Consider the following 23275-nt stretch of genomic DNA (forward strand, 5'->3'; position numbering starts at 1 on the left):
TTCATACTTTTCCCAGCTGCTTCTAGGGTGACTTTCAAGTCCACCATGTGTCATGCTCTGTAGCATCAACTTCATTTGGTATTTTATATGCTGCTTCAAACCACTACAGACCTCAAGTCCAAACTGCCCATTCTCTTAAGTTTTTCACTTCATCAGACATTTTTTCATATCTTGTCTTATCTGCTCGATCTTCAAAGTTTTCTTCCAGCCATCCCCATTTTCCTGAGTGCTGCTTATATTTGTCCTTATCACACCTCCACTTCTGTTTCTCCTCTCAGCTGGGGATATCAATTAAAAATCCTGGCCCTCCAAGGCGACGCTCAACTGATTTACGCACATTGAACTACAATTCTTCCAATCTTATTGCTACACGTATCTTTTCCTGTTGTTATGCTCCTTTATTTCCAACAAGCTTGCCTACATTCATGACCTCTTTATCTTTCATACTCTTTCTCATGATTTAAGAGAGATTTTGATTTTCCAAGAAGGCTTTGTCCATTCTGATGACTCCTCTGACACTTAAGTCTCAAAGCTGCTTTTTATCATCTCCTTATTCAACCTTCAGCTGTGCTGTACAGTTCCTACTTGTTCTAAACCAGGATGTCATAACACACTGTTGTCACCCAAAATTTTATATATGCAGCTATCACAGGAGCCTGCTGACTGAAACAAATACAAAGCAGAGAACCAGGTCTTTGAAATCTCTATTGCTACTTGACACTGCTTTCCACCTATTCAAGCCAGAAATATTGGTTCTGCTCCCTCAAGAGGAGTTTTAAAAAAGGACAAGCAGGGGAGCGTTAAATGGGAAAATAGAGGGGGCAAGCTTTGGCAGGGATAGGGATTGGGGGCTGAGGGGTAAAGGATGAGCTTGGGAGTGGGATTAATCCTAGAGGGTGTGATCATGAGGGTAGGAGATTAAAGGAGAGAGAGTGAGCCTGGGAAGGAGTTGAGTTTAGGGAGTATGAGAGAGTGGATGAGCCTGTAGGGTAGAGAGGGAAAGGAATAAACCTTGGAGAGTGGTATTTAAAGGATATGAGAGAAAGGGATTGAGCCTGGGATAGAGTTGGAGGGTGGGTGAACCTTGAATGTGTGTTTGTGTGTGAGTGGACTGGCCTGCTCCATTGGGGCCCCCTTATGCCACTTCTGTGTGCAATGTGTTACAGGCATGAATATTGTCCTTCTGGTATGGCATGACAGAAAAATAGTTGAGCACCACTAAACAAGCATGACCTACTGTTCTCTCTCTGACTTGAACACCTTGTTCTTCTCTTCTTTGGCCATCATCTGATAACTTAACCACCCTCCCACATAGTTTGATCCAGTCACCATCATTACATTTGGGAATCTCCAGGCTATTTTTTCCTTGTACTTTATACTGCTGGCGCAAAACAGCACTCTTTTTGGGGTGTATTAGTGTACCTGACACTTAGAGGGGCATAATTGAACGGCGCCAGCCAAATCGATGGCAGCCATCTTCAGGGCTGGCTCCGCAAGGGGGCGGAGCCAAGCGTATTTTCAAAATACGCTTGGCGCCGGCCATCACCGGGTTTGCATGAGATGGCCGGCTTCGTTTTCCAGCCATAATGGAAACTGGGCCCGGCCATCTCAAACCCAGCGAAATGCAAGGCATTTGGTCCTGGGAGGAGCCAGCGTTTGTAGTGCACTGGCCCCCTGACCTGCTGGGACACCAACCGGGCACCCTAGGGGGCACTTAAAAATTTTTAGAAAAAAAACAAAAATAGCTTCCAGGTGCATAGCACCCTTTCCTTGGGTGCTGAGCTCCCCAAATCCCCCCAAAACCCACTCACCACAGCTCTACACCATTACCATAGCCCTAAGGGGTGAAGGGGGGCACCTACATGTGGGTAGAGTGTGTTTTGGGGAGGTTAGAGGGCTCAACATTAACCACCACAAGTGGAACAGGTGTGTGTGGGGGGGGGGGGGGGGGGGGGGATGGGCCTGGGTCCACCTGCACCCACTAAAAACTGCTGTCAAGGAGCTGGGTATGACATTTCAGGCTGGCAAAAAAGTTTTTTTGTTTTTTGGGGGGGTGGGAGGGGGTTGGTTACCACTGGGGGAGTAAGGGGAGGTGATCCCCACTTCCCTCCAGTGGTCATCTGGTTAGTTGGGGCACTTTTTTCAGACTTGGTCCTAAATAGAAATGGACCAAGTCCAGCCGGCAAAATGCTCGTTTGAGCCGGCCATTTTTTTTTCATTATAAGTTGAAGCCGGGCATCCCGTAACCACGCCCCACCCCACCTTCACTACCCTACCAACATGCCCCCTTGAAGGTTGGCTGGCGCTGCAACGAAAAAGCAGTTGGGGCCAGCCAAATTCAGCTTTCGTTAATACTGATTTGGCCGGGATCAGGAGATCGCTGGCGATCTCCCGATTTGTGTCGGAAGATCGCCGGTGATCCGTTTCGAAAGTGAGCTGGTTAGTGTAAATTAAGACAGAAATGGGTCCCAAATAAAACTAACATTAGTAAGTACAGTGTCAGGAGTAAATGTATCACCCCTTATTAGATCCAAGCCCACTGCACCAAAATAATAGAAGAAACTAGCTCCATGCCCCAAGTTTATAAAAATAGGTTCTTATTTTATTTACAGTATCAGCAAATGACAAAGTAAAAAGGAATAAAGACAAAGATAATCCTATTACAGAAATAGCTTGGAGTAAAGGTATGTAAATCCCTAGCTAGACTAAGTATAAAGAGTCACTCTGAACCCAGAGCACTGAGACACATGGCACATATACAACCTGATGTAGTCCTTACATAAGTACTGCCATACTGGGAAAGACCAAAGGTCCATCGAGCCCAGCATACTGTTTCCAACAGTGGCCAGTCCAGGTCACAAATACCCGGCAAGATCCCAAAAATGTACAAAACATTTTATACTGCTTATTCCAGAAACAGTGGATTTTCAAGTCCATTTAATAACGGTCTATGGACTTTTCCTTTAGGAAGCTATCCAAACCTTTTTTAAACTCCACTAAGCTAACCGCCTTTACCACATTCTCCGGCAACGAATTCGAGTTTAATTACACGTTGAGTGAAGAAACATTTTCTCTGATTCGTTTTAAATATACTACATTGTAGCTTCATCGCATGCCCCCTAGAACTAGTATTTTTGGAAAGCATGAACAGATGCTTCACATCTACCTGTTCAACTCATTATTTTATAGACCTCTATCATATCTCCCCTCAGCCGCCTTTTTTCCAACTGAAGAGCCCTAGCTGCTTTAGCCTTTCCTCATAGGGAAGTCGTCCCATCCTCTTTATCATTTTTATAGCCCTTCTCTGCACCTTTTCTAATTCCACTATATCTTTTTGGAGATGCGGTGACCAGAATTGAACACAATATTTGAGGTGTGTTCGCACCATGGAGCGATACAAAGGCATTATAACATCCTCATTTTTGTTTTCCATTTCTTTCCTAATAATACCTAACATTCTATTTGCTTTCTTAGCCGCAGCAGCACACTGAGCAGAAGGTTTCAATGTATCATCAACGACGACACCTAGATCCCTATTTTGGTCTGTGACTCCTAATGTGGAACCTTGCACGACGTAGCTATAATTCAGGTTCCTCTTTCCCACATGCAGCACTTTGCACTTGCTCACATTAAATGTCATCTGCCGTTTAGACTCCCAGTCTCGTAAGGTCTGCTTGTAATTTTTCACAATCCTCCCGCGATTTAACAACTTTGAATAACTTTGTGTCATCAGCAAATTTAATTATCTCACTAGTTACTCCCATCTCTAGGTCATTTATAAATATATTAAAAAGCAAATATGTCCCAGCATAGAGCCCTGGGGAACCCCACTAACTACCCTTCTCCATTGAGAATACTGACCATTTATCCCTACTCTCTGTTTTCTAGCTTTTAACCAGTTTTTAATCCACATGTAGGTCCATATAGTCACATGGATGGCTGGGCATAGTTTTCCTTATAGTGCTTCAGTAGTGCTTGCATTGCTTCTACAATACCACTGTCTTTATCTCTCTTCTCATTCATAATAGGGTCCTTTTACTAAAGCTCAGCAGGTGCTAACAGAATTAGCAATAGCTAAATACTAAGAAGCTCATAGTTATAATTAGCATTTAGCATGTGCTAATCCTTTTAGTGCACACTAAACTCTAGTAAAAGGGTCCCTATGTTAGTCTGATGAGGCAGTCTTTTCCTATAACACTGTGCTGTCCTTTGCTTTGAGTACTCCTACTCTTCCCCTTCACTATCCTGAAAGGCATCCATACCCCTGCCTTAGCTTATCTCTAGAATTTGCTCACTAAGTCCCCTGTGCCTGCTCTGCAGAGTACTTTTGGCTAAAATCCTTTCCTTTTGGTCCTGCTAGACAATCCTAATTAGCAGATGGAGGTATTGAAAACTGTGTTTTAGTCATGGCATCTTTTATAAGGGCTGGTGCAGGCTGGAATTCCTCACTATTTCTCTTCCATCCCGTAGTAGATGGTAGGTGGGCTGGTGCAGTAGGATATAGATGGTAGACCCAACTCCCAAGGCACCACAGTCTATGATCCGCTTCTTCAGAGGTCAAGTCCCAGGGCTTTAGCTTCTGAGGTTCTATCCACTGACCTTACCGGAGTGTAACCAGGAGCTTAGCCTCCTTGCCCCAAGCCATAGCTTGCAGGCTTCAGTTCAATGTGGTGGGATCCACAGGGCAGCTACTGGCAAGGGGTTCAGATTTCCTGGCAGAGTTCAAATTAAAAAAAAATGGGGAGTAAACTTTAAAAAAAAAAAAAAAAAAAAACCTCTGAAAGTCAAGTTTCATTGCCTGCTGGAGCAAGTAGGGAAGGAGGTAGGCAGACTCTATCCCAGTACGTGTTCCTTGTGTCGGGTCTGGTACAAGTTGGAGGGTGCTGTGGGCTGGTGCACATGAGGATGCCAAGAAAAAGGAAGTGCGGGCATGGGGGAGCCTGTTGCTGAGCAGCACAGCCAGCTCCTCCTGCCTTGTGTGTGATGAGGAGCACTTGCTCTCATCTCCAGTCGCCTGGGCTGAAGTTCATGATGGGGAGTTGAGGCAGGGAGAGCCAGACATCATGACCACACTTTCAGCTGCAAGAGTTCCTGTCTTTGGTGAGAATAAAAGCCATTTTGGCTCTGTCCCTCCAAAGCAGCTGGGAGGGAGTTGCAATGAACCCCTTCCCATGGCATCATGATTGCATCATAGGACTTTATGGCAGGATATGGTTAGACTCATCATAGACTTTGTCCACCCAATTAATGGAGGTTGGTGTCTGCCCTGGAGGGAGTATACTTATCCCCTGACTCGAGAGGATGTGTCGGGTCTGCAAGTGGTCCAGGTGGGAATAGGAGAGTCTTGAGAGGTGGGCTTAATCCCACTCTTGCCCCTCCAGGAGGGTCTGTGGTACTCCGAGGAGGCAGCACCCACAAGTCCCTGTCTCAAGGAGACTGCCTTGGAGGTGGCAGACCTGTCCTTAGAAAAGGACAAGGATTCTCCTCTGGTGAGACTGTTTTAGATAAAGAGAATTGGGTCACTTTAACTACTCAGTTGCTTTGGCCTTGCAAATTTCAGCCTCCATGTGACAGGGCACCTTGGGAGAACTGATCCTGGGGGGACTGCACCAGGCCCTTTCCCAAATGGTCTTGGTGGAGAGTCCAAGAAGGCATCTTGAGAGCATGAGGCTTCTAGGGAGGCTTTATCCCTTGTTCAAGGAGGAGCTAGAAAAGTTATTTAGGGATCCAGAGATTGATGCCTTGGTCACAATGGTGACCAAGATGAAAACCATCCCTGTGGAAGGGGGTTCCACGCCCAAAGACCCCCAAGATAGGAAAGTGGAGCTGTTTCTTAAGCAGGCATTCTCTTCCATGACGGTGGGAGCACAGGCCTCTGTTTCTGGTTGTTACACAGCCCGAGTGCTCTTGTGGATTCAGCAGCTGCTTGAGTCCACAGAGGGGTCACATTTGGAGTCTTTTGCAGCCTTTTTGGGTGATGCCATGTATGATCTAATTTGTGTCTGCTTGCAGTTGATTGTGTCTGAGGTACTGGGCAGCAGACACACCCTCTAAGGTGCGCTTCAGTAAACTGCCATTCTGGAAGCGCCGCCTTTTTGGGAAGGGCTTGAAGAAGATTGTAAAGGATTTAAGAGTGGCTAAGCCTCAGTGACTTTTGGAAGATCATCCGAGAGCCTTTTAGTGAGCATCCTGTAGTAGGTGTCGCTCAAGGGAACAGGGCTGTTTTTGCCTTGTGAGGCAGGCAGCAGGCTTTGCTCACCTTTCAGAAAGTGTGTTTGTGGAGGGGTGTTTTTGGGAGCAAGGATGACAAGTAACTGCAGTCCTTCCTATATGTTCATGGTTCCCAAGGAACCACAGTAACGGCCAGCAGGGCCCTTCAGAAGTGAAAGTGTGGCACACTCAGGCTGTTTTACCACGACTGGGCTCTAATTACCTCTGATCATTGGCGACTGGATGTGGTACAGCAAGGCTGTGCCCAGCTAATTTCAGACACCTTTTTATGGAATTTCTGTTTGATTCCTCTTGCAAATCCCAGGCATTGAAAGCCATGCTCTCTTGTCTTCTGAACCTGGGGCTGTAGAGCCAGTACCAAGTCTGGAACTAGCCCACAGCCATTGTGCCCAAGAAGGATTGCTCCCTCTGGCCAGTTCTAGACCTGAAAAGAGTCAATGCCACTCTCCCAGTTGCACCCTTCTAGATGGAGACCTTGAACTCAATGATTGCCTCTGTCAAGCCAGGGAAGTTTCTTACCTTACTGGACCTCATGGAGTATTATCTGCATATTGCCATTAGAGAGCCTCACAAGAAGTTCCTATGCTTTTGCATCCTGGGGAAGCACTTCCAGATCAAGGGCTTACAATTCGGTCTAGCCAAAGCTCCCCATACCTTCTTGAAGTTCATATTAGTGGTGGTGGCGTTTCTTTGCAAGCATGGAATCAAGTTGCACCTCTGACTAGATGATTGGTTCATCAGAGCAGACTCCAAAGCTGAATGAAGGCAGGCCACAGCAACAGCAATCATGCTGTTGGAGCAGCTAAGGTGGGTTGTGAACTACTCTACGAGCCATCTGGTCCCAACACAGAGCATGGAGTACCTCGGACAGTTCTTTTGCACCATGAAGGGTATGGTGTTATGTGCAGTGGATGCTCAAGCTAGCCCCAGATCTTCTCTCACAGGTGACTCTGAGGGCTTGGGATTATATTCAACAGCTCAGTTCCATGGTAACAATTCTGGAAGTGGTCCCTTGGGTAAGAGCTCATATATGGGCTACTTCAGAGCCCCCTGCTATTTTGCTGGGCTCCCAATTTCTATAACTTTGAATTCTGTCTCCCTTTGCCTGAGTCTAATAACTTAGCTGGCATAGTGGGATGATCCATCTTGCCTGCTTAGGGGAATCTCATTGGATCTGCCTGCCTAGGTGATTGTCACTACAGATGCCAGCCATACGAGTTGGGAGGGGCACCCATTGTGATGCTTGTCTTGCCCAGGGATGATGGTCATGTCAGGAGGCCTCTTGGTCCATAAACTGCATGGAAACGAGAACCATTCGTCTTTCTCGCTAGCAATTCCTTCTATTGGTCCAGAGAAAGGTAGTTTGGGTGATGTCCAACAATGATACTGTACAGAAAAACAGCACTAGGAGCCTTCAGAAATGGGACACAGTTCTTTTTATTTAAAAAATACATTTCCAGTATAGAGCCGACACGGACTGTGTTTTGGCGCACAGCACCTGCGTCAGGGGTCTGTAATAGACATTGATAATAATATTACAATATAAATAAGAACAGTATAAATAATCATACTAGATGTAAAACATAAATGTCAATGTGGATAAAAGATCTACAAGAACACCATTGTAAAAAATGTGAGGTTAGAAAACACATGTCAACAGTGGACATTCCCCTACTGGCTCCCTCTAGTGACTTCTCAGTAATGACATGACCTGGACATTTTCCCTTATTTCTATGGGACCAGCGCCCTCTAGTGGCCTACCCAGGCTAGGACAGCCCCTTATTCTTCACATACCCCCACCCTTAAGCTAATTGCTGCTCCACCTCAGCAACCCTTTAAGTCTTTTCCACTGAGGAGCAGCAATTCTTCAAAGAGGGCATACTCTTTTCCAGGCTCATCCCTGTTCTATCCCTAGGCCTCACCACCCCCATCTAGGCTCCTCATCCCCCTCTTAGCACTTCACATGGCTCGGGCCCTTCCCTTTCACTAGGCCCAGAGGGGCTTTCGCTGCAGCAGGCCCTATCTTACCCTTATCCCCTGCAGCCCCCTCCTGGGCGCCCGCCGATACCATGATCCCTCCGAGGGAGGGGTCACCTAGCTCGCCTAGGTCCCTTATCTTTCTCTTAGCACCTCACATGGCTTGGCCCTTCCCCCCGTTCCCGGGGACCTGAGGTGCCTAACTGTAGCAGGTCCTATCTGACCCTCATCCCCTGCAGCTACCTCCTACCTCCTGGGGCATCTGACCTCACCACGATCCCACCGAGAAAGGGGTCACCTGACGACTCCTTCGGGCGCTCTGCAGCAGGTCCTTTCTGACCCTCATCCCCTGCAAGTCCCCAAAACCTGGTTCTCAATGTCCATCTTTGTTAGATCCTTTCCATTGGCAATCGACCCAGGCAAGTGCTCCCAAAGCCCTGGCCTTCTCCTCTCCAGCTTGAACCGCCTCCGGCTTCTCAGGCCTCCCTCCTTCCTGGCCGTCCGATGGGGTGCAGCCTGTAATCACAAAAAACAAATCCAAGTGTGGCCTGTTTACTCTCCTGGCCCCCACACTTGCGCTGCACCTCCCTATGGCCTCCTTCATCCCCTACAGCCTCTCCCAAGCCTCCAGATCTTACGAATCCACCCTCACCTCCCCCTTAGGTACCCTTTATCTGCGGAAGGTGAGTAAAGTGCTTTTGCCAATATTGGCCCCCTCGACAGGCTTCTGGAACATGGGACTCTGGAACCTCCAAGGCCACCTCCATCTCACTTCAGCCCCTCGTCTGGTCTGATCTGGAACCACCTCCGCTTTACCGAGAGCTCACCTCGCCCACGTGGAAGTTCATTGTAGATCCCACCACTGCCACCACTTGTTACAACGAGGCTTCTCCTCCCGCCCTCCAGCAGGCCTCACTGGCCTGTGGCTCCTGAGCAGGACTCTGGCCGGTCTCTTCCCAGCACCCTGGGCACACCAACCTTCAGGATCCTAGGTCCCTTGTTCACTCAGGGTGACCTTGTTCTTAATATGCAAATTAGATGTAGATTAGACAGTTAACAGCATATTCATCAGTCAGCTCTTTATTCCAGCCCCCTGGGCACACGTCTTCCAGCTTAAACACTTTCACAGATCTTCCCACTGAGCCCTCACACACATTCTGAGGGTACAGCTCTGTCCTCCAGCCCCCTGGCTGCTAGTTCCTTGTTCTTCATACATGGCTCTATCTATACACAGTCCACCAAAATTCCAGCCAGTACCTTCAAGGGGATCTTCTTCTTCCAGCTGCCAGGTCTCCAGCTCCTCTCTCTTCTCTTTCCTTTCACAAACTCAGGTAGGTATAGGGAGGTTAATTAGCTTCTCCACCCCTATAGGCTCTTCCCCCTAATTCCAGGCAGGACCCAGCCCCTAACAACTTCCACCTGTTCCCACCCCAGGACTCTCCCTGGTCCTAGCAACCTCCACCTGGACATTCCCCTACTGGCTCCCTCTAGTAGGGTTACCATATGGCTCCAGAAAAAGGAGGACGGATTGAGCCAGCCGGGTTTTACTTCCATTGCTTTCCATTGAAAGCAATGGAAGTAAAACCCGGCTGGCGCAATTGCTTTCCATTGAAAGCAATGGAAGTAAAACCCGGCTGGCTCAATCCGTCCTCCTTTTTCTGGAGCCATATGGTAACCCTACGGCCTCTAGTGACTTCTCAGTAATGACATGACCTGGACATTTTCCCTTATTTCTATGGGACCAGCGCCCTCTAGTGGCCTACCCAGGCTAGGACAGCCCCTTATTCTTCACAACGTGCACATTATATACAATAGTACAATAGCAGATCACCAAAACAACAGAGTAGTAACATGAAGGCTTTTATTGCATCAAAGGAAATACTGTGACCAATGTGGCCATGTTTTATCTAGACAAATCTGATTTGGGGCAAGGACTGTCAACCAGACATGATAATATAAATTAGTAAATAAAAATTATAAATACAAATTATATAAATTATAATACTTAAAATTTAATAGTGCAAATGATAAAAATAACATAAACTATATATCTACAATGAATATGAAAGAATATAACAAAAGTTCAGATAGACAAATATAAGTAATATACTTGTGAACAAAATCTTGAAAATGTATGGTGCAATCATTTTTATTGAGTATGAAGTAAACAATAACAGCATGATATAAAACAGGATCTACAACTTAACCATCTACCTCTTAACCCTCCCTCCCCCCTTGAATATTCATCAGAGTACAGTAAAACTCACAGGACAATAACCAAGTGTCAGAACGTTCATCACATATTTATCAGTTGACTCCAAGCTGCCGGGGGGGGGGGGGGGGTCAAGGTGTTCCAAACTGGGCCCTAGCAACGTTGAAAACATTCTCCTACAGAACAGGTAAAGTCTCTGTCACCCAAGTGCTCCAGTCTTAATAAAAAGATCATTCGAGAATGCCAGTGCTGGTGGGAAGGTCTTCTATTAGTTAACCAGTCAGTCAAGATAGCAAGCTTCACTACAATTGTAGCCTTTGTCACAAATGAAGTGTATCCAGGCGAGGCTGGAAGGCTCAACCTAGGATGTCCAAACAAAAGTGTAGGATCATAATGCCAACCTGAACTTCACATTTTGGAGACCTGAGTTAATTATTCTTTCCAGAAACTGACAATGTAGGGACAGGACCAAAACATACGTCCCAATGTTGCTCCGTCTGCTCCACACTTTGGACAGGATCCCCATGGAGAAAGTCCCATGTGAAAGGCTCGGCGGGGGGAGATGTATAAGCGAAGAACAAATTTGTACTGTAGCTCCCAATGTATAGCATAAGGTGAGTTGTGCCAAAGAGCAAGAATGTGTTGAGTGAGAAGTGGCATTGACATATTAAACAAAGTATGTTAGAATACAAATAATAAAAATACAAATATAAATAAAAAGAAAGCATACTCAAAAAAAAAAAAACTTTATATGAAGGTGTATATATATAGGTCACCAAGGAAGATCTGGGTGGGATACCGGTGTCGGAAATGGTATTTCAAACGGACGAGTCGGAGAAACTTACTGACTTCACGGTAAACCTGGAGGACATAATGGGGCAGTTCGGCAAACTGAAGAGTAGCAAATCTCCTGGACCGGATGGTATTCATCCTAGAGTACTGATAGAACTGAAAAATGAGCTTGCGGAGCTACTGCTAGTGATATGCAACTTATCCTTAAAATCGAGCGTGGTACTGGAAGATTGGAGGGTGGCCAATGTAACGCCGATTTTTTAAAAAGGTTCCAGGGGAGATCTGGGAAATTATAGACCGGTGAGTCTGACGTCGGTGCCGGGGAAAATGATAGAGGCTATTATTAAAAACAAAATTACAGAGCACATCCGAGGACATGGATTACTGAGACCAAGTCAGCACGGCTTTTGTGTGGGGAAATCTTGCCTGACCAATTTACTTCAATTCTTCGAAGGAGTAAACAAACATGCGGACAAAGGGGAGCCGGTTGATATTGTGTATCTGGATTTTCAAAAGGCGTTTGACAAGGTACCTCATGAAAAGCTACAGAGGAAATTGAAGGGTCATGGGATAGGAGGAAATGTCCTGTTGTGGATTAAAAACTGGTTGAAGGATAGGAAACAGAGAGTGGGGTTAAATGGGCAGTATTCACAATGGAGAAGGGTAGTTAGTGGAGTTTAGAGATGGGAGTAACTAGAGAGGTAATTAAACTTGCTGATGACACCAGTAGGCATATTTTCAAAGCACTATGGAACTTTGGAAGGCTAAGTGCTTTGAAAATATGCCTCTAAGTTATTCAAAGTTGTTAACTCGCAACAGGATTGTGAAAAATTACAGAAGGACCTTACGAGACTGGGAGACTGGGCTGCTAAATGGCAGATACGTTTAATGTGAGCAAGTGCAAGGTGATGCATGTGGGGAAAAAAAACCCGAATTATAGCTACGTCATGCAAGGTTCCATGTTAGGAGTTACGGACCAAGAAAGGGATCTGGGTGTCATCGTCGATAATACACTGAAACCTTCTGCTCAGTGTGCTGCTGCGGCTAGGAAAGCGAATAGAATGTTGGGTATTAGGAAAGGTATGGAAATCAGGTGTGAGGATGTTATAATGCCATTATATCGCTCCATAGTGTGACTGCACCTTGAGTATTGTGTTCAATTCTGGTCACCGCATCTCAAGAAAGATATAGTAAAACTGGAAAAGGTGCAGCGAAGGGCAGCTAAAATGATAGCAGGGATGGGACGACTTCCCTATGAAGAAAGACTAAGGAGGCTAGGGCTTTTCAGCTTGGAGAAGAGACGGCTGAGGGGAGACATGATAGAGGTATATAAAATAATGAGTGGAGTGGAATAGGTGGATGTGAAGCATCTGTTCACGCTTTCCAAAAATGCTAGGACTAGGGGGCATGCGATGAAACTACAGTGTAGTAAATTTAAAACAAATAGGAGAAAATGTTTCTTCACCCAATGCGTAATTAAACTGTGGAATTCGTTGCTGGAGAATGTGGTGAAGGCGGTTAGCTTAGCAGAGTTTAAAAAGGGGTTAGACGGTTTCCTAAAGGACAAGTCCATAAACCACTACTAAATGAACATTGGAAAAGTCCACAATTCCAGGAATAACATGTATAGAATGTTTCTACGTTTGGGAAGCTTGCCAGGTGCCCTTGGCCTGGATTGGCTGCTGTTGTGGACAGGATGCTGGGCTCGATGGACCCTTGGTCTTTTCCCAGTGTGGCATTACATGTGGCATTACTTATGTACTTAACTGGACCGGAAGAGGCTGTATCATCAAAGGTAGATCTATCAATTAAATAAGTGGTTAAGATATGATATTATGAATTGGTTATAAATCACTAATTGTGATTGAATATAACATAAATGATGTAATCTGCATTGTATCAACTCACCAAAGTGATCTCTTACAGGAAATAAATGTTATGCATATTTGTGGTTTAAGCACTTTCTAGGATATTTTTTCTATCTGATTAAGAAAATTCAATTGCTACATATGTGTTTGTTTGATTATATAGTAATGGCATTTCCCAAATCAGATGACGATAACCTAATGCTATATAGTGATATAGGAGAACAAAAATGCTGTCTTTGCTCATAGGACCAAGATGGTTAAAATTTAATGGTACTGAGTAGGTAAATTTTTCAAGAGTTCCCAAAACATTTTTTTTCAAAGTTATATATACAATGACTTAGTATGAAATGTCAGCAAGCTTATACCTCTCTGGATTCAATGGCTCATGTGCAGCAGCACAGCTTTCAATTGAAATGGAGTTGGCGGTATGCAACGGCACAATAACTTTGGGGTGCCGATTGAACAGTGTATGGTAAACATGCAGGGTGATCGATGTATAGCATCATTGATCATAATGGCGATTACTTATGTAAAGAGGTCAGTTGGTAAAGGGATATTGATACATGTTTATAATTACAAGCACTGTAAATCGGAAGATTTAGTGTATGACCACGGTACTTTAAAAAGCGCAGGAAAGTTTGAAGCTAAAAAGTAAAAACAACAACATCAAGAAACTGGTATATGTAAAGGAAAACTTAGTGGGGTAGAGAAAAGTGTGAAACTCACCTGTCTGCTTTGAATGAGTAATTCAGTGTGTTGAAGTCGTAAGATATGTCTGCTTCTAAACAAAAATCAAACAGAGGTGCCGTTGATCCATCCGGTTTAAATGAACTTATCATACTGATGTCAGCAATGATGACGATACTGATGTCAGCACTGACGTCAACATCCGATCGTTTTGTATTTAACAAATAACGATATCTAAACATGGATTAATTGTAGTAGAGTTAAGCCAGTGGTTGATATGAAACAGGAAAAAGGTTGATGGAAAAAATGTATTATATTGAGTATATGACTGTGTGAAAAGCTACTAATGATTCATGAGCATGATCGGGGAGGTAGGAGAAAACGTCAAATGAGGCTTAGCGTTGTTATAATGTCTATCACAATACAACGTATGATTGCATTGTTAGGAACATGTTAAAAAAATTGTGATGTCAATGTTTTAGCCACTTGTCTTAACTTGGTGAGCTTTGTACTTAACTCTTAAGGTGATAAGTGAATTGAACAACATACATCTTATCAATTAACATATTGGTATACAGACTGACACTAAAAGCCCGTGTTGGGTCTCTACTGGAAATCCTATTTTTCCAATAAAAGGAACTGTGTCCTGTTTCTGAAGGTGCCTGCTGCTGTTTTTCTGTACTTCGGAGTGTGGACCCTCTCTGTACCGTTATACTCAACAATGCTATGGTGACAGGCCACATTAACAAGCGGGCAGGAGCTTAGAGTGCAGCAGTGGAATTGGAAGCCATCTGGCTGTGTAGCTGGGCAGAGTGTTATCTAATGGCAATCCTTGCTGCCCTCATGGCCAGGGCAGAAAATCTTCAAGCAGATTCCCTCAGACAAAACTCTCTGGATCTGGAGGAATGGGAAGCTGAGCCTTTCAGCCGCTAGTGGACTGTTGTGCCCCCCTGATCTACGATCTGATGGCTTCCCGCCAGAGCATGAAATGTGCTTCTTCAGCTGCAGAAGAGAGCCAGGTTTGGCATGAATCAGTGCCCTGGTACAGCCTTGGTCTTGGCAGGATCCTCGCTCTGTTTCTTCCTTGACCCCTGATCAGCAAGGTCATCTGAAGGATATCCATGCACTACCTCCTGATCTTGATGACGCCAGACTGGTCTTGCTGCCCCCTGGTATTCAGATATTCATTGACTTCTCTCAGGGTCTCCACTTCCATTATTTTGGGTCTTCTTCAGGGTCTGATCATGATGGAAGACCCAGATCCATTCTAGCTTATGGCATGGCCCAGGGAAGGCAGCATTTGAAGAGCAAGGGTTATTCACCTCCTGTCATTGCCACTCTTCTCAAGGCCTGCAGGCATTCCACCTCCTTGGCTTATGTTGGATTTGGAAGGCCTTTGAGCATGCCCTGCACTATCAACCCGTTTATAGGCAGTGGAACTGGGTGGGCCACTGGGGCCGTGGCCCTACCAGTTTTACCCAACACAGCTTCAGCAACTGGAGAGTTTAGGAGTAGGGCCAGAGATTTTGTTTTTGTTTTGTTTAGGGCCATCCAACCAAAAGGTCATTTTAATGCCAGTGATTCCCTTCCTACTCCCTTTCACAACCGTTCATCTCTATTTTGACTTTATCTCAAGGCATTCTTAATCTACTCCAGTCTGGTTTTTGTACACTACATTCTATAGAATCAGCCCCTGTCATTCTCCAGTGACCTGCCCCTTAACAAATTTTGAGGGCTTTTACTTAATCCTCATTCTTTTTCATCTGTTCACTGTGTTCAGTACTGTTGATCATCATTTACACCAGGGTACTCTGGCCTCCCTAGGATTTCAGAACTTGATTCTGTCTTGTGGCTTATCTTTCCCAATGTAGTTTTGGTATATATTGTGACGAGTGATTTTCCACCACTATATCACCTCAGGGCCCTATTTTGAGACCACCTCTCTATAGGTGTTCCCTTGGTGCTCTGCTTCCAAATCTTGCACTCATGGGGGGATGCATTTCAACTAAAACTCAATGCAGAAAAAACACAATGTCTTTATAATCACTTCACAACACAACACAAATTCTCCACCATAACCACCCCAAACTTTTCCCTCCCCGTCTCAAACAATTTGAAAATTCTGGGTGTTACCATTGACCGAAATCTTACACTTGAAAACCACGTGAAGAATATAACTAAGAAAATGTTCCATTCCATGTGGAAACTCAAAAGAGTAAAACCTTACTTCCCAAGGGCCATCTTCCGGAACCTGGTATTAAGTCATCTGGACTATTACAATGGCTTCCACTTAAAGAACGCACCACGTTCAAGATCTGTACAATTGTTCATAAAATCATCTACGGAGATTCCCCGACCTACATGCTAGACCTAGTGAGCCTACCAGCCAGAAACGCAAAAAAATCTTCCCGCACCTTTCTCAACCTACACTTCCCCAGTTGTAAAGGATTAAAATACAAACTCTCTCACGTGACCAGCTTTTCTTATATGGGCACACAGCTGTGGAATGCACTTCCAACTCACCTGAGAACGATCAACGAATTAATTAACTTCCGCAAATCTCTGAAGACTTACCTCTTTGGCAAAGCCTATCACGAGAACCCATAGATAACCATAACACAACACCTTTCCAACTTTAAGTAGAATGAATCTTTGTACAACTACTTGATCTAATCCTTTTGTCTTCCTTGACTTCTTTGTAACACCAAATGCATACTTCTTTGTAACACCAAATGCAAACTTCTTTGTAACACCAAATGCAAACTTCTTTGTAACACCAAATGCAAACTTCTTTGTAACACCAAATGCAAACTTCATCCTGTATGGCGATGCCAAAACAGGTCTTTGTAAGCCACATTGAGCCTGCAAATAGGTGGGAAAATGTGGGATACAAGTGAAATAAATCTCTTCATACTGCTTTTGTATCATCTTTATGCTAATGACTTGATCTACCTCTGTGCGCTAGAAATGTCACCAGGAATCTAGTCCCAAATTCTAGCCTGCTTGTTTGACATTGCCACATTTGCCAAAATACTGCTCTGACCCTGCCAAGACAGTTTATCTTTCCCCCAAACCTGCTGCCATTTCTCTATTTCAGCCCATAACCTCAATCATCTTGGTCTCTACTTTTTCTGCACATATCCAACACATTGCTAAAACTTCTCTATTATATCACCAAAGTCCATCCATGCTCTCATAAATTCATGATTAAACTACTGTGACATGCTGCTCACAGCTTTCTTACTAAGCCATCTCTCTTCCCTTCAATCTATTCAAAATTCAGCTGCATGGCCTTTCAGTGTTGCTGCACTCATGTAACACTTCTTCTCAAGTCATTTCATTGGTTTCTTATCTGTTCCCCACATGTAGTTCAAGCTTCTTATTCACCTTAAAGTACTTTCATTCTACAGCTTCTCATTACTTCAACTATCTTCTTTTTTTTCTCAGGGTCTCTACTTGTCAGGTAAGTCACTTTTATCTGTTCCCTTCTCCATTGCCACCTCCAGATAACTCCTTGTATCTAGACTTCCTGAGCCTGTTTTTCATGCTCCCTTTCTGCTCTTATTCAAATATAGCCTAAAACGCCACCTTTTAGAGGCTGCTTTTAAATCTTAACACCTTATTCTCCTATTTATATCCATGTTTATATACTACCATTTTCATAACAAATGAACACTTTAATTCTTTTATTTACTCTGTCTTGAATAGATTGAAGCTTTACAGAGCAAATATTTGTATTGTCAGTCAGCGTTGTGTATGTCTAGTAGCACTATAGAAATGATTAGTAGTAATGGGTAGTATGAGATACATTTTTGTCTGACTTTAAAATCCAGTTTCTTCAGCCTGCATATTCTCATTGCACTTATGAATGCTAATCTTGTGTAACTGAAAGAATGTGCTTGATCATGTTTTATTTTTTCCAGATTTCTTACATACTCTCCCAGTATGAGTATTTTGTGTGTCCTGTGGACTACAACAGTGAAACAAACAGATTTTCTGCTAATTGTGAACCTTCTCAGATGTTTCAGCTTCAGAAGTACCCCATACCATCAGTGCTGCAGACTGTTCTGGCATGGGTAAATAGAAATTAAGCTTTTTCATCATAAAACCTGCTTTTTTTTGTACATTCTTTAAATAGTATGAATTGATGTGCAAAAGCATATTGTAAATGCATCACAATTTGATCTAAGTATTTTAAAAATAATCTGTCTGGAAGCATATATAAAATCTCTGCAGTATGAATTGATGTGCAAAAGCAAATTGTAAATGCAACACAATTTGGTCTGTCTTGTGTTCTGCCCCCATATTCATGGAGGCAGGGTGTATTGCTGTGTGTATATGTATATAAGTATTATTGGTATTTAATTGCATTGTTTGTGTAATAGATAGCACTGTGTATTAGGACTGCAGTTCCTGTGATTAGCTCCTTGTGAGCTTTCCCTACTGGCTGTCAGCTCTGAGCTAGAGCCAGCCCTGGGCTGTGAGAGAACCCACTCTTCCTAGCATTCCTTTATGATCAGCAGTTGTTCTAGTGACTTGATCCCTCCATCTACTGTAATTCCATCAAGATTTTTCACCATCTCCCAAAGTCTTCCCCATTCCCTGTTTTCTCTTCCCCTTATTTTCCTTGAGTGTTACAGCTTTTCCTCTTAGCTGGGCTGAGGTTCTGGCCATCTCCTTGCCTCTGAGGTGACTAGATACAGACTCTATGGGCAGGAGGCCACAATTCTTTTACAAGCAACTGGAACTGTAAATTGGAACTTCATTATTTATTCTGAGTACTACAATAAAGAAGATTAGCTTAAGAATTGAGAGTCTACTGGTGAAGCTTCTGCTTGGGGTTGGTTTATGCTGACTGTTTAAGCTACACTGTACTTTACCTACAACAGTATATTTGCCTTGAACAGTACATCTTGTAAAAATAATCTGGAAACATACTTAGAATCTCTTCAGTATTGAGCCAGTTGATAAAAATGAGATATTGAATAATGTGCATTTTTTCCTGTGGTGGTCAATTTATATTGTTTAAAAACCATTTTATATGTGCTTTTTTAATGCTTGGCGAATGTGGAATGCTAAGATCCAAGATGATAATTTTATAATAGGCAGCCCAATTTTTGCGGCAGATGTGTACAGGTTAAACCAGTTTTCTAATAGAGAGGTGCTTTCCTTTTGAAAATTGCCACATCAAAGTACCCACACATGTTTACACAAGCTATTTAGTAGGCAGAAATTTCCTGGCTTATTTGTATGCATACGTTGTTACGACGAGGCTTCTCCTCCTGCCCTCCAGCAGGCCTCACTGGCCTGTGGCTCCTGAGCAGGACTCCGGCCGGTCTCTTCCCAGCACCCTGGGCACTCCAACCTTCAGGATCCTAGGTCCCTTGTTCACTCAGGGTGACCTTTTCTTAATTTGCAAATTAGATGTAGAATAGACAGTTCTCAACAGCATAGTCATCAGGCAGCTCTTTATTCCAGCCCCCTGGGCACACTTCTTCCAGCTTAAACACTTTCACAGGTCTTCCCACTGAGCCCTCACACACACTCTGAGGGTACAGCTCTGTCCTCCAGCCCCCTGGCTACCAGTTCCTTGTTCTTCATACATAGCTCTATCTACACACAGTCCACCAAACGTCCAGCCAGTACCTTCAAGGGGATCTTCTTCTTCTAGCTGCCAGGTCTCCAGCTCCTCTCTCTTCTCTTTCCTTTCACAAACTCAGGTAGGTATAGGGAGGTTAATTTAGCTTCTCCACCCCTATAGGCTCTTCCCCCTAATTCCAGGCAGGACCCAGCCCCTAACAACTTCCACCTGTTCCCACCCCAGGACTCTTCCTGGTCCTAGCAACCTCCACTTGGACATTCCCCTACTGGCTCCCTCTAGTGACTTCTCAGTAATGACATGACCTGGACATTTTCCCTTATGTCTATGGGACCAGCGCCCTCTAGTGTCCTACCCAGGCTAGGACAGTCCCTTATTCTTCACATACCCCCACCCTTAAGCTAATTGCTGCTCCACCTCAGCAACCCTTTAAGTCTTTTCCACTGAGGAGCAGCAATTCTTCAAAGAGGGCATACTCTTTTCCAGGCTCATCCCTGTTCTATCCCTAGGCCTCACCACCCCCATCTAGGCTCCTCATCCCCCTCTTAGCACTTCACATGGCTCGGGCCCTTCCCTTTCACTAGGCCCAGAGGGGCTTTCGCTGCAGCAGGCCCTATCTTACCCTTATCCCCTGCAGCCCCCTCCTGGGCGCCCCCCGATACCATGACCCCTCCGAGGGAGGGGTCACCTAGCTCCCTTATCTTAGCACCTCACATGGCTTGGCCCTTCCCCCCGTTCCCGGGGACCTGAGGTGCCTAACTGTAGCAGGTCCTATCTGACCCTCATCCCCTGCAGCTACCTCCTACCTCCTGGGGCATCTGACCTCACCACGATCCCACCGAGAAAGGGGTCACCTGACGACTCCTTCGGGCGCTCTGCAGCAGGTCCTTTCTGACCCTCATCCCCTGCAAGTCCCCAAAACCTGGTTCTCAATGTCCATCTTTGTTAGATCCTTTCCATTGGCAATCGACCCAGGCAAGTGCTCCCAAAGCCCTGGCCTTCTCCTCTCCAGCTTGAACCGCCTCCGGCTTCTCAGGCCTCCCTCCTTCCTGGCCGTCCGATGGGGTGCAGCCTGTAATCACAAAAAAACAAATCCAAGTGTGGCCTGTTTACTCTCCTGGCCCCCACACTTGCGCTGCACCTCCCTGTGGCCGCCTCCTTCCCCTACAGCCTCTCCCAAGCCTCCAGAGCCTCTCCCAAGCCTCCAAATCTTACGAATCCACCCTCACCTCCCCCCTAGGTACCCTTTACCTGCGGTAGGTGAGTAAAGTGCTTTTGCCAATATTGGCCCCCTCGACAGGCTTCTGGAACACGGGCCTCTGGAACCTCCAAGGCCACCTCCATCACACTTCAGCCCTTCGTCTGGTCTGATCTGGAACCACCTCCGCTTTACCGAGATCTCACCTCTCCCACGTGGAAGTTCATTGTAGATCCCACCACTGCCACCACTTGTTACAACGAGGCTTCTCCTCCTGTCCTCCAGCAGGCCGCACTGGCCTGTGACTCCTGAGCAGGACTCTGGCCGGTCTCTTCCCAGCACCCTGGGCACACCAACCTTCAGGATCCTAGGTCCCTTGTTCACTCAGGGTGACCTTGTTCTTAATATGCAAATTAGATGTAGATTAGACAGTTAACAACAGCATATTCATCAGGCAGCTCTTTATTCCAGCCCCCTGGGCACACTTCTTCCAGCTTAAACACTTTCACAGATCTTCCCACTGAGCCCTCACACACATTCTGAGGGTACAGCTCTGTCCTCCAGCCCCCTGGCTACTAGTTCCTTGTTCTTCATACATAGCTCTATCTACACACGGTCCACCAAAATTCCAGCCAGTACCTTCAAGGGGATCTTCTTCTTCCAGCTGCCAGGTCTCCAGCTCCTCTCTCTTCTCTTTCCTTTCACAAACTCAGGTAGGTATAGGGAGGTTAATTAGCTTCTCCACCCCTATAGGCTCTTCCCCCTAATTCCAGGCAGGACCCAGCCCCTAACAACTTCCACCTGTTCCCACCCCAGGACTCTCCCTGGTCCTAGCAACCTCCACCTGTACATTCCCCTACTGGCTCCCTCTAGTGACTTCTCAGTAATGACATGACCTGGACATTTTCCCTTATGTCTATGGGACCAGCGCCCTCTAGTGGCCTACCCAGGCTAGGACAGCCCCTTATTCTTCACAATGTGCTCATTATATACAATAGTACAATAGCAGATCACCAAAACAACAGAGTAGTAACATGAAGGCTTTTATTGCATCAAAGGAAATACTGTGACCAATGTGGCCATGTTTTATCTAGACAAATCTGAGTTGGGGCAAGGACTATCAACCAGACATGATAATATAAATTAGTAAACAAAAATTATAAATACAAATTATATAAATTATAATACTTAAAATTTAACAGTGCAAATGATAAAAATAACATAAACTATATATCTACAATGAATATGAAAGAATATAACAAAAGTTCAGATAGACAAATATAAGTAATATACTTGTGAACAAAATCTTGAAAATGTATGGTGCAATCATTTTTTTTTAAATTTAATTATTAAATTTTCCAGTATATCACCACTTAAAGGGAATATGCAATCGGCATTATTTAACATTAGGAAACAAAAATGATAGGTATATATCTTTACAGCCCATTTGTCCACAAGTTGAAGAAATTTGATTCCAAGATTAAGGAAATTAAAAAAAAAAAAAGAAAAAAAAATACAAAAATTAATAATCAATATATGCTTCCTCTGGTTCAGACCCCAGCCTGCTAAATTAGGGAAGGTTTACTATGTTCACATCAACTCTTGCATCAATAAACTCTTTCAACTGTTTTGGATCTACAAACTGAAAATGTTTACCCTCAAACATCACATTACAAAAACAAGGAAATCGCAAAACAAAATTTGCTCCCAATGCCACCACCCTGGGGCAAAGTTCCAAAAAGGCCCTTCGTCTCATCTGTGTAGGCCGTGTGAGATCTGGAAAGATACGGACCTTTGAGCCCCAAAACAGATTTTCTAAGTGTCTCAACGAAAGCCGTAGTATGGCATTCCTATCAGGCTCCAACGCAAAAGTGGCAAGCAGAGTTAACCTCTGAGTAACTATTTCTAATGAGCTTTCTAGGAATGAGGTAAGATTCATTCCCTCCCCTATTACGGGGGGGGGGGGGGGGGGGGGGGGGTTCCCACCTCCACTCCAGTACTCCCGATGTAATAAGCCCGTGTAATGGGAGGGAGTGAGTCCTTGTCCATTCCCAGGATGTCCACCAAATATTTTTTGACCATCTCCAAAGGAGAAATTAACGGCGATTTGGGAAAATTAAGAAACCTAAGGTTAAGTCTTTTAGTCTGATTTTCAAGGTATTCAAGTCATTTATGTAGAAAATTATTGTCTTTAACCAAAGCTGTTTCTATAGATCCCATTTCTTGAATTTTGATATCCACACGTTCCAATTTCTGGGTTTGCTGTGCAGTCACTTGTGCTTGAAGCAGGGCAGCCTCAGAAAGAACTTCAATATCAGAAGAATTCTGCTTTAAAGTAGTTTGCATAGAGGTTTGGATATTGTAAACCATGTCCCATAGTGACTCCAGCGTCACAATTGCTGGTCTAATCACTCCACTAGCCACAGGAGGAGATTGAGATAGACTATCAGCCCGAGCTAACTTGGAAACAATAGCTTGAGGCAATACCTTTGAAGCCTGTTGTAGTAATGTTTCCCGAAGTTGAGAATCTAACTCCGTTGCTGCAGTCACACCCTCAGACAGGACCAGCTGAGCCACTTCGGCGTCTGTCTCTGTTTGAACAGCCAGCAACTCTCTTCCAGGCTGGGGAGGTGCAATTCGCTCCACAGGGCTCAAGGAAGCCCCGTTTCCACTCTCAATCGACTCCGAAGGGCCGAGAGCTGCAGTGGGGG

General features: G+C 44.7%; 1 protein-coding gene across 4 annotated transcripts in view; it reads left to right on the forward strand.

The window, feature by feature from the left end:
* CDS1 (CDP-diacylglycerol synthase 1) overlaps nt 1-23275 on the forward strand; it is a 447836-nt gene that overhangs the window by 303187 nt on the left and 121374 nt on the right. For all 4 annotated transcript variants that reach the window (XM_030190592.1, XM_030190591.1, XM_030190589.1 and 1 more), the window contains one exon: nt 17691-17843. In XM_030190592.1, coding sequence (XP_030046452.1) covers nt 17691-17843 — 153 coding nt within the window. The remainder of the gene's footprint in view (nt 1-17690; nt 17844-23275) is intronic.

This window comes from Microcaecilia unicolor, chromosome 2 (assembly GCF_901765095.1).
Source record: "Microcaecilia unicolor chromosome 2, aMicUni1.1, whole genome shotgun sequence".
Taxonomy (NCBI): Eukaryota; Metazoa; Chordata; class Amphibia; order Gymnophiona; family Siphonopidae; genus Microcaecilia; species Microcaecilia unicolor.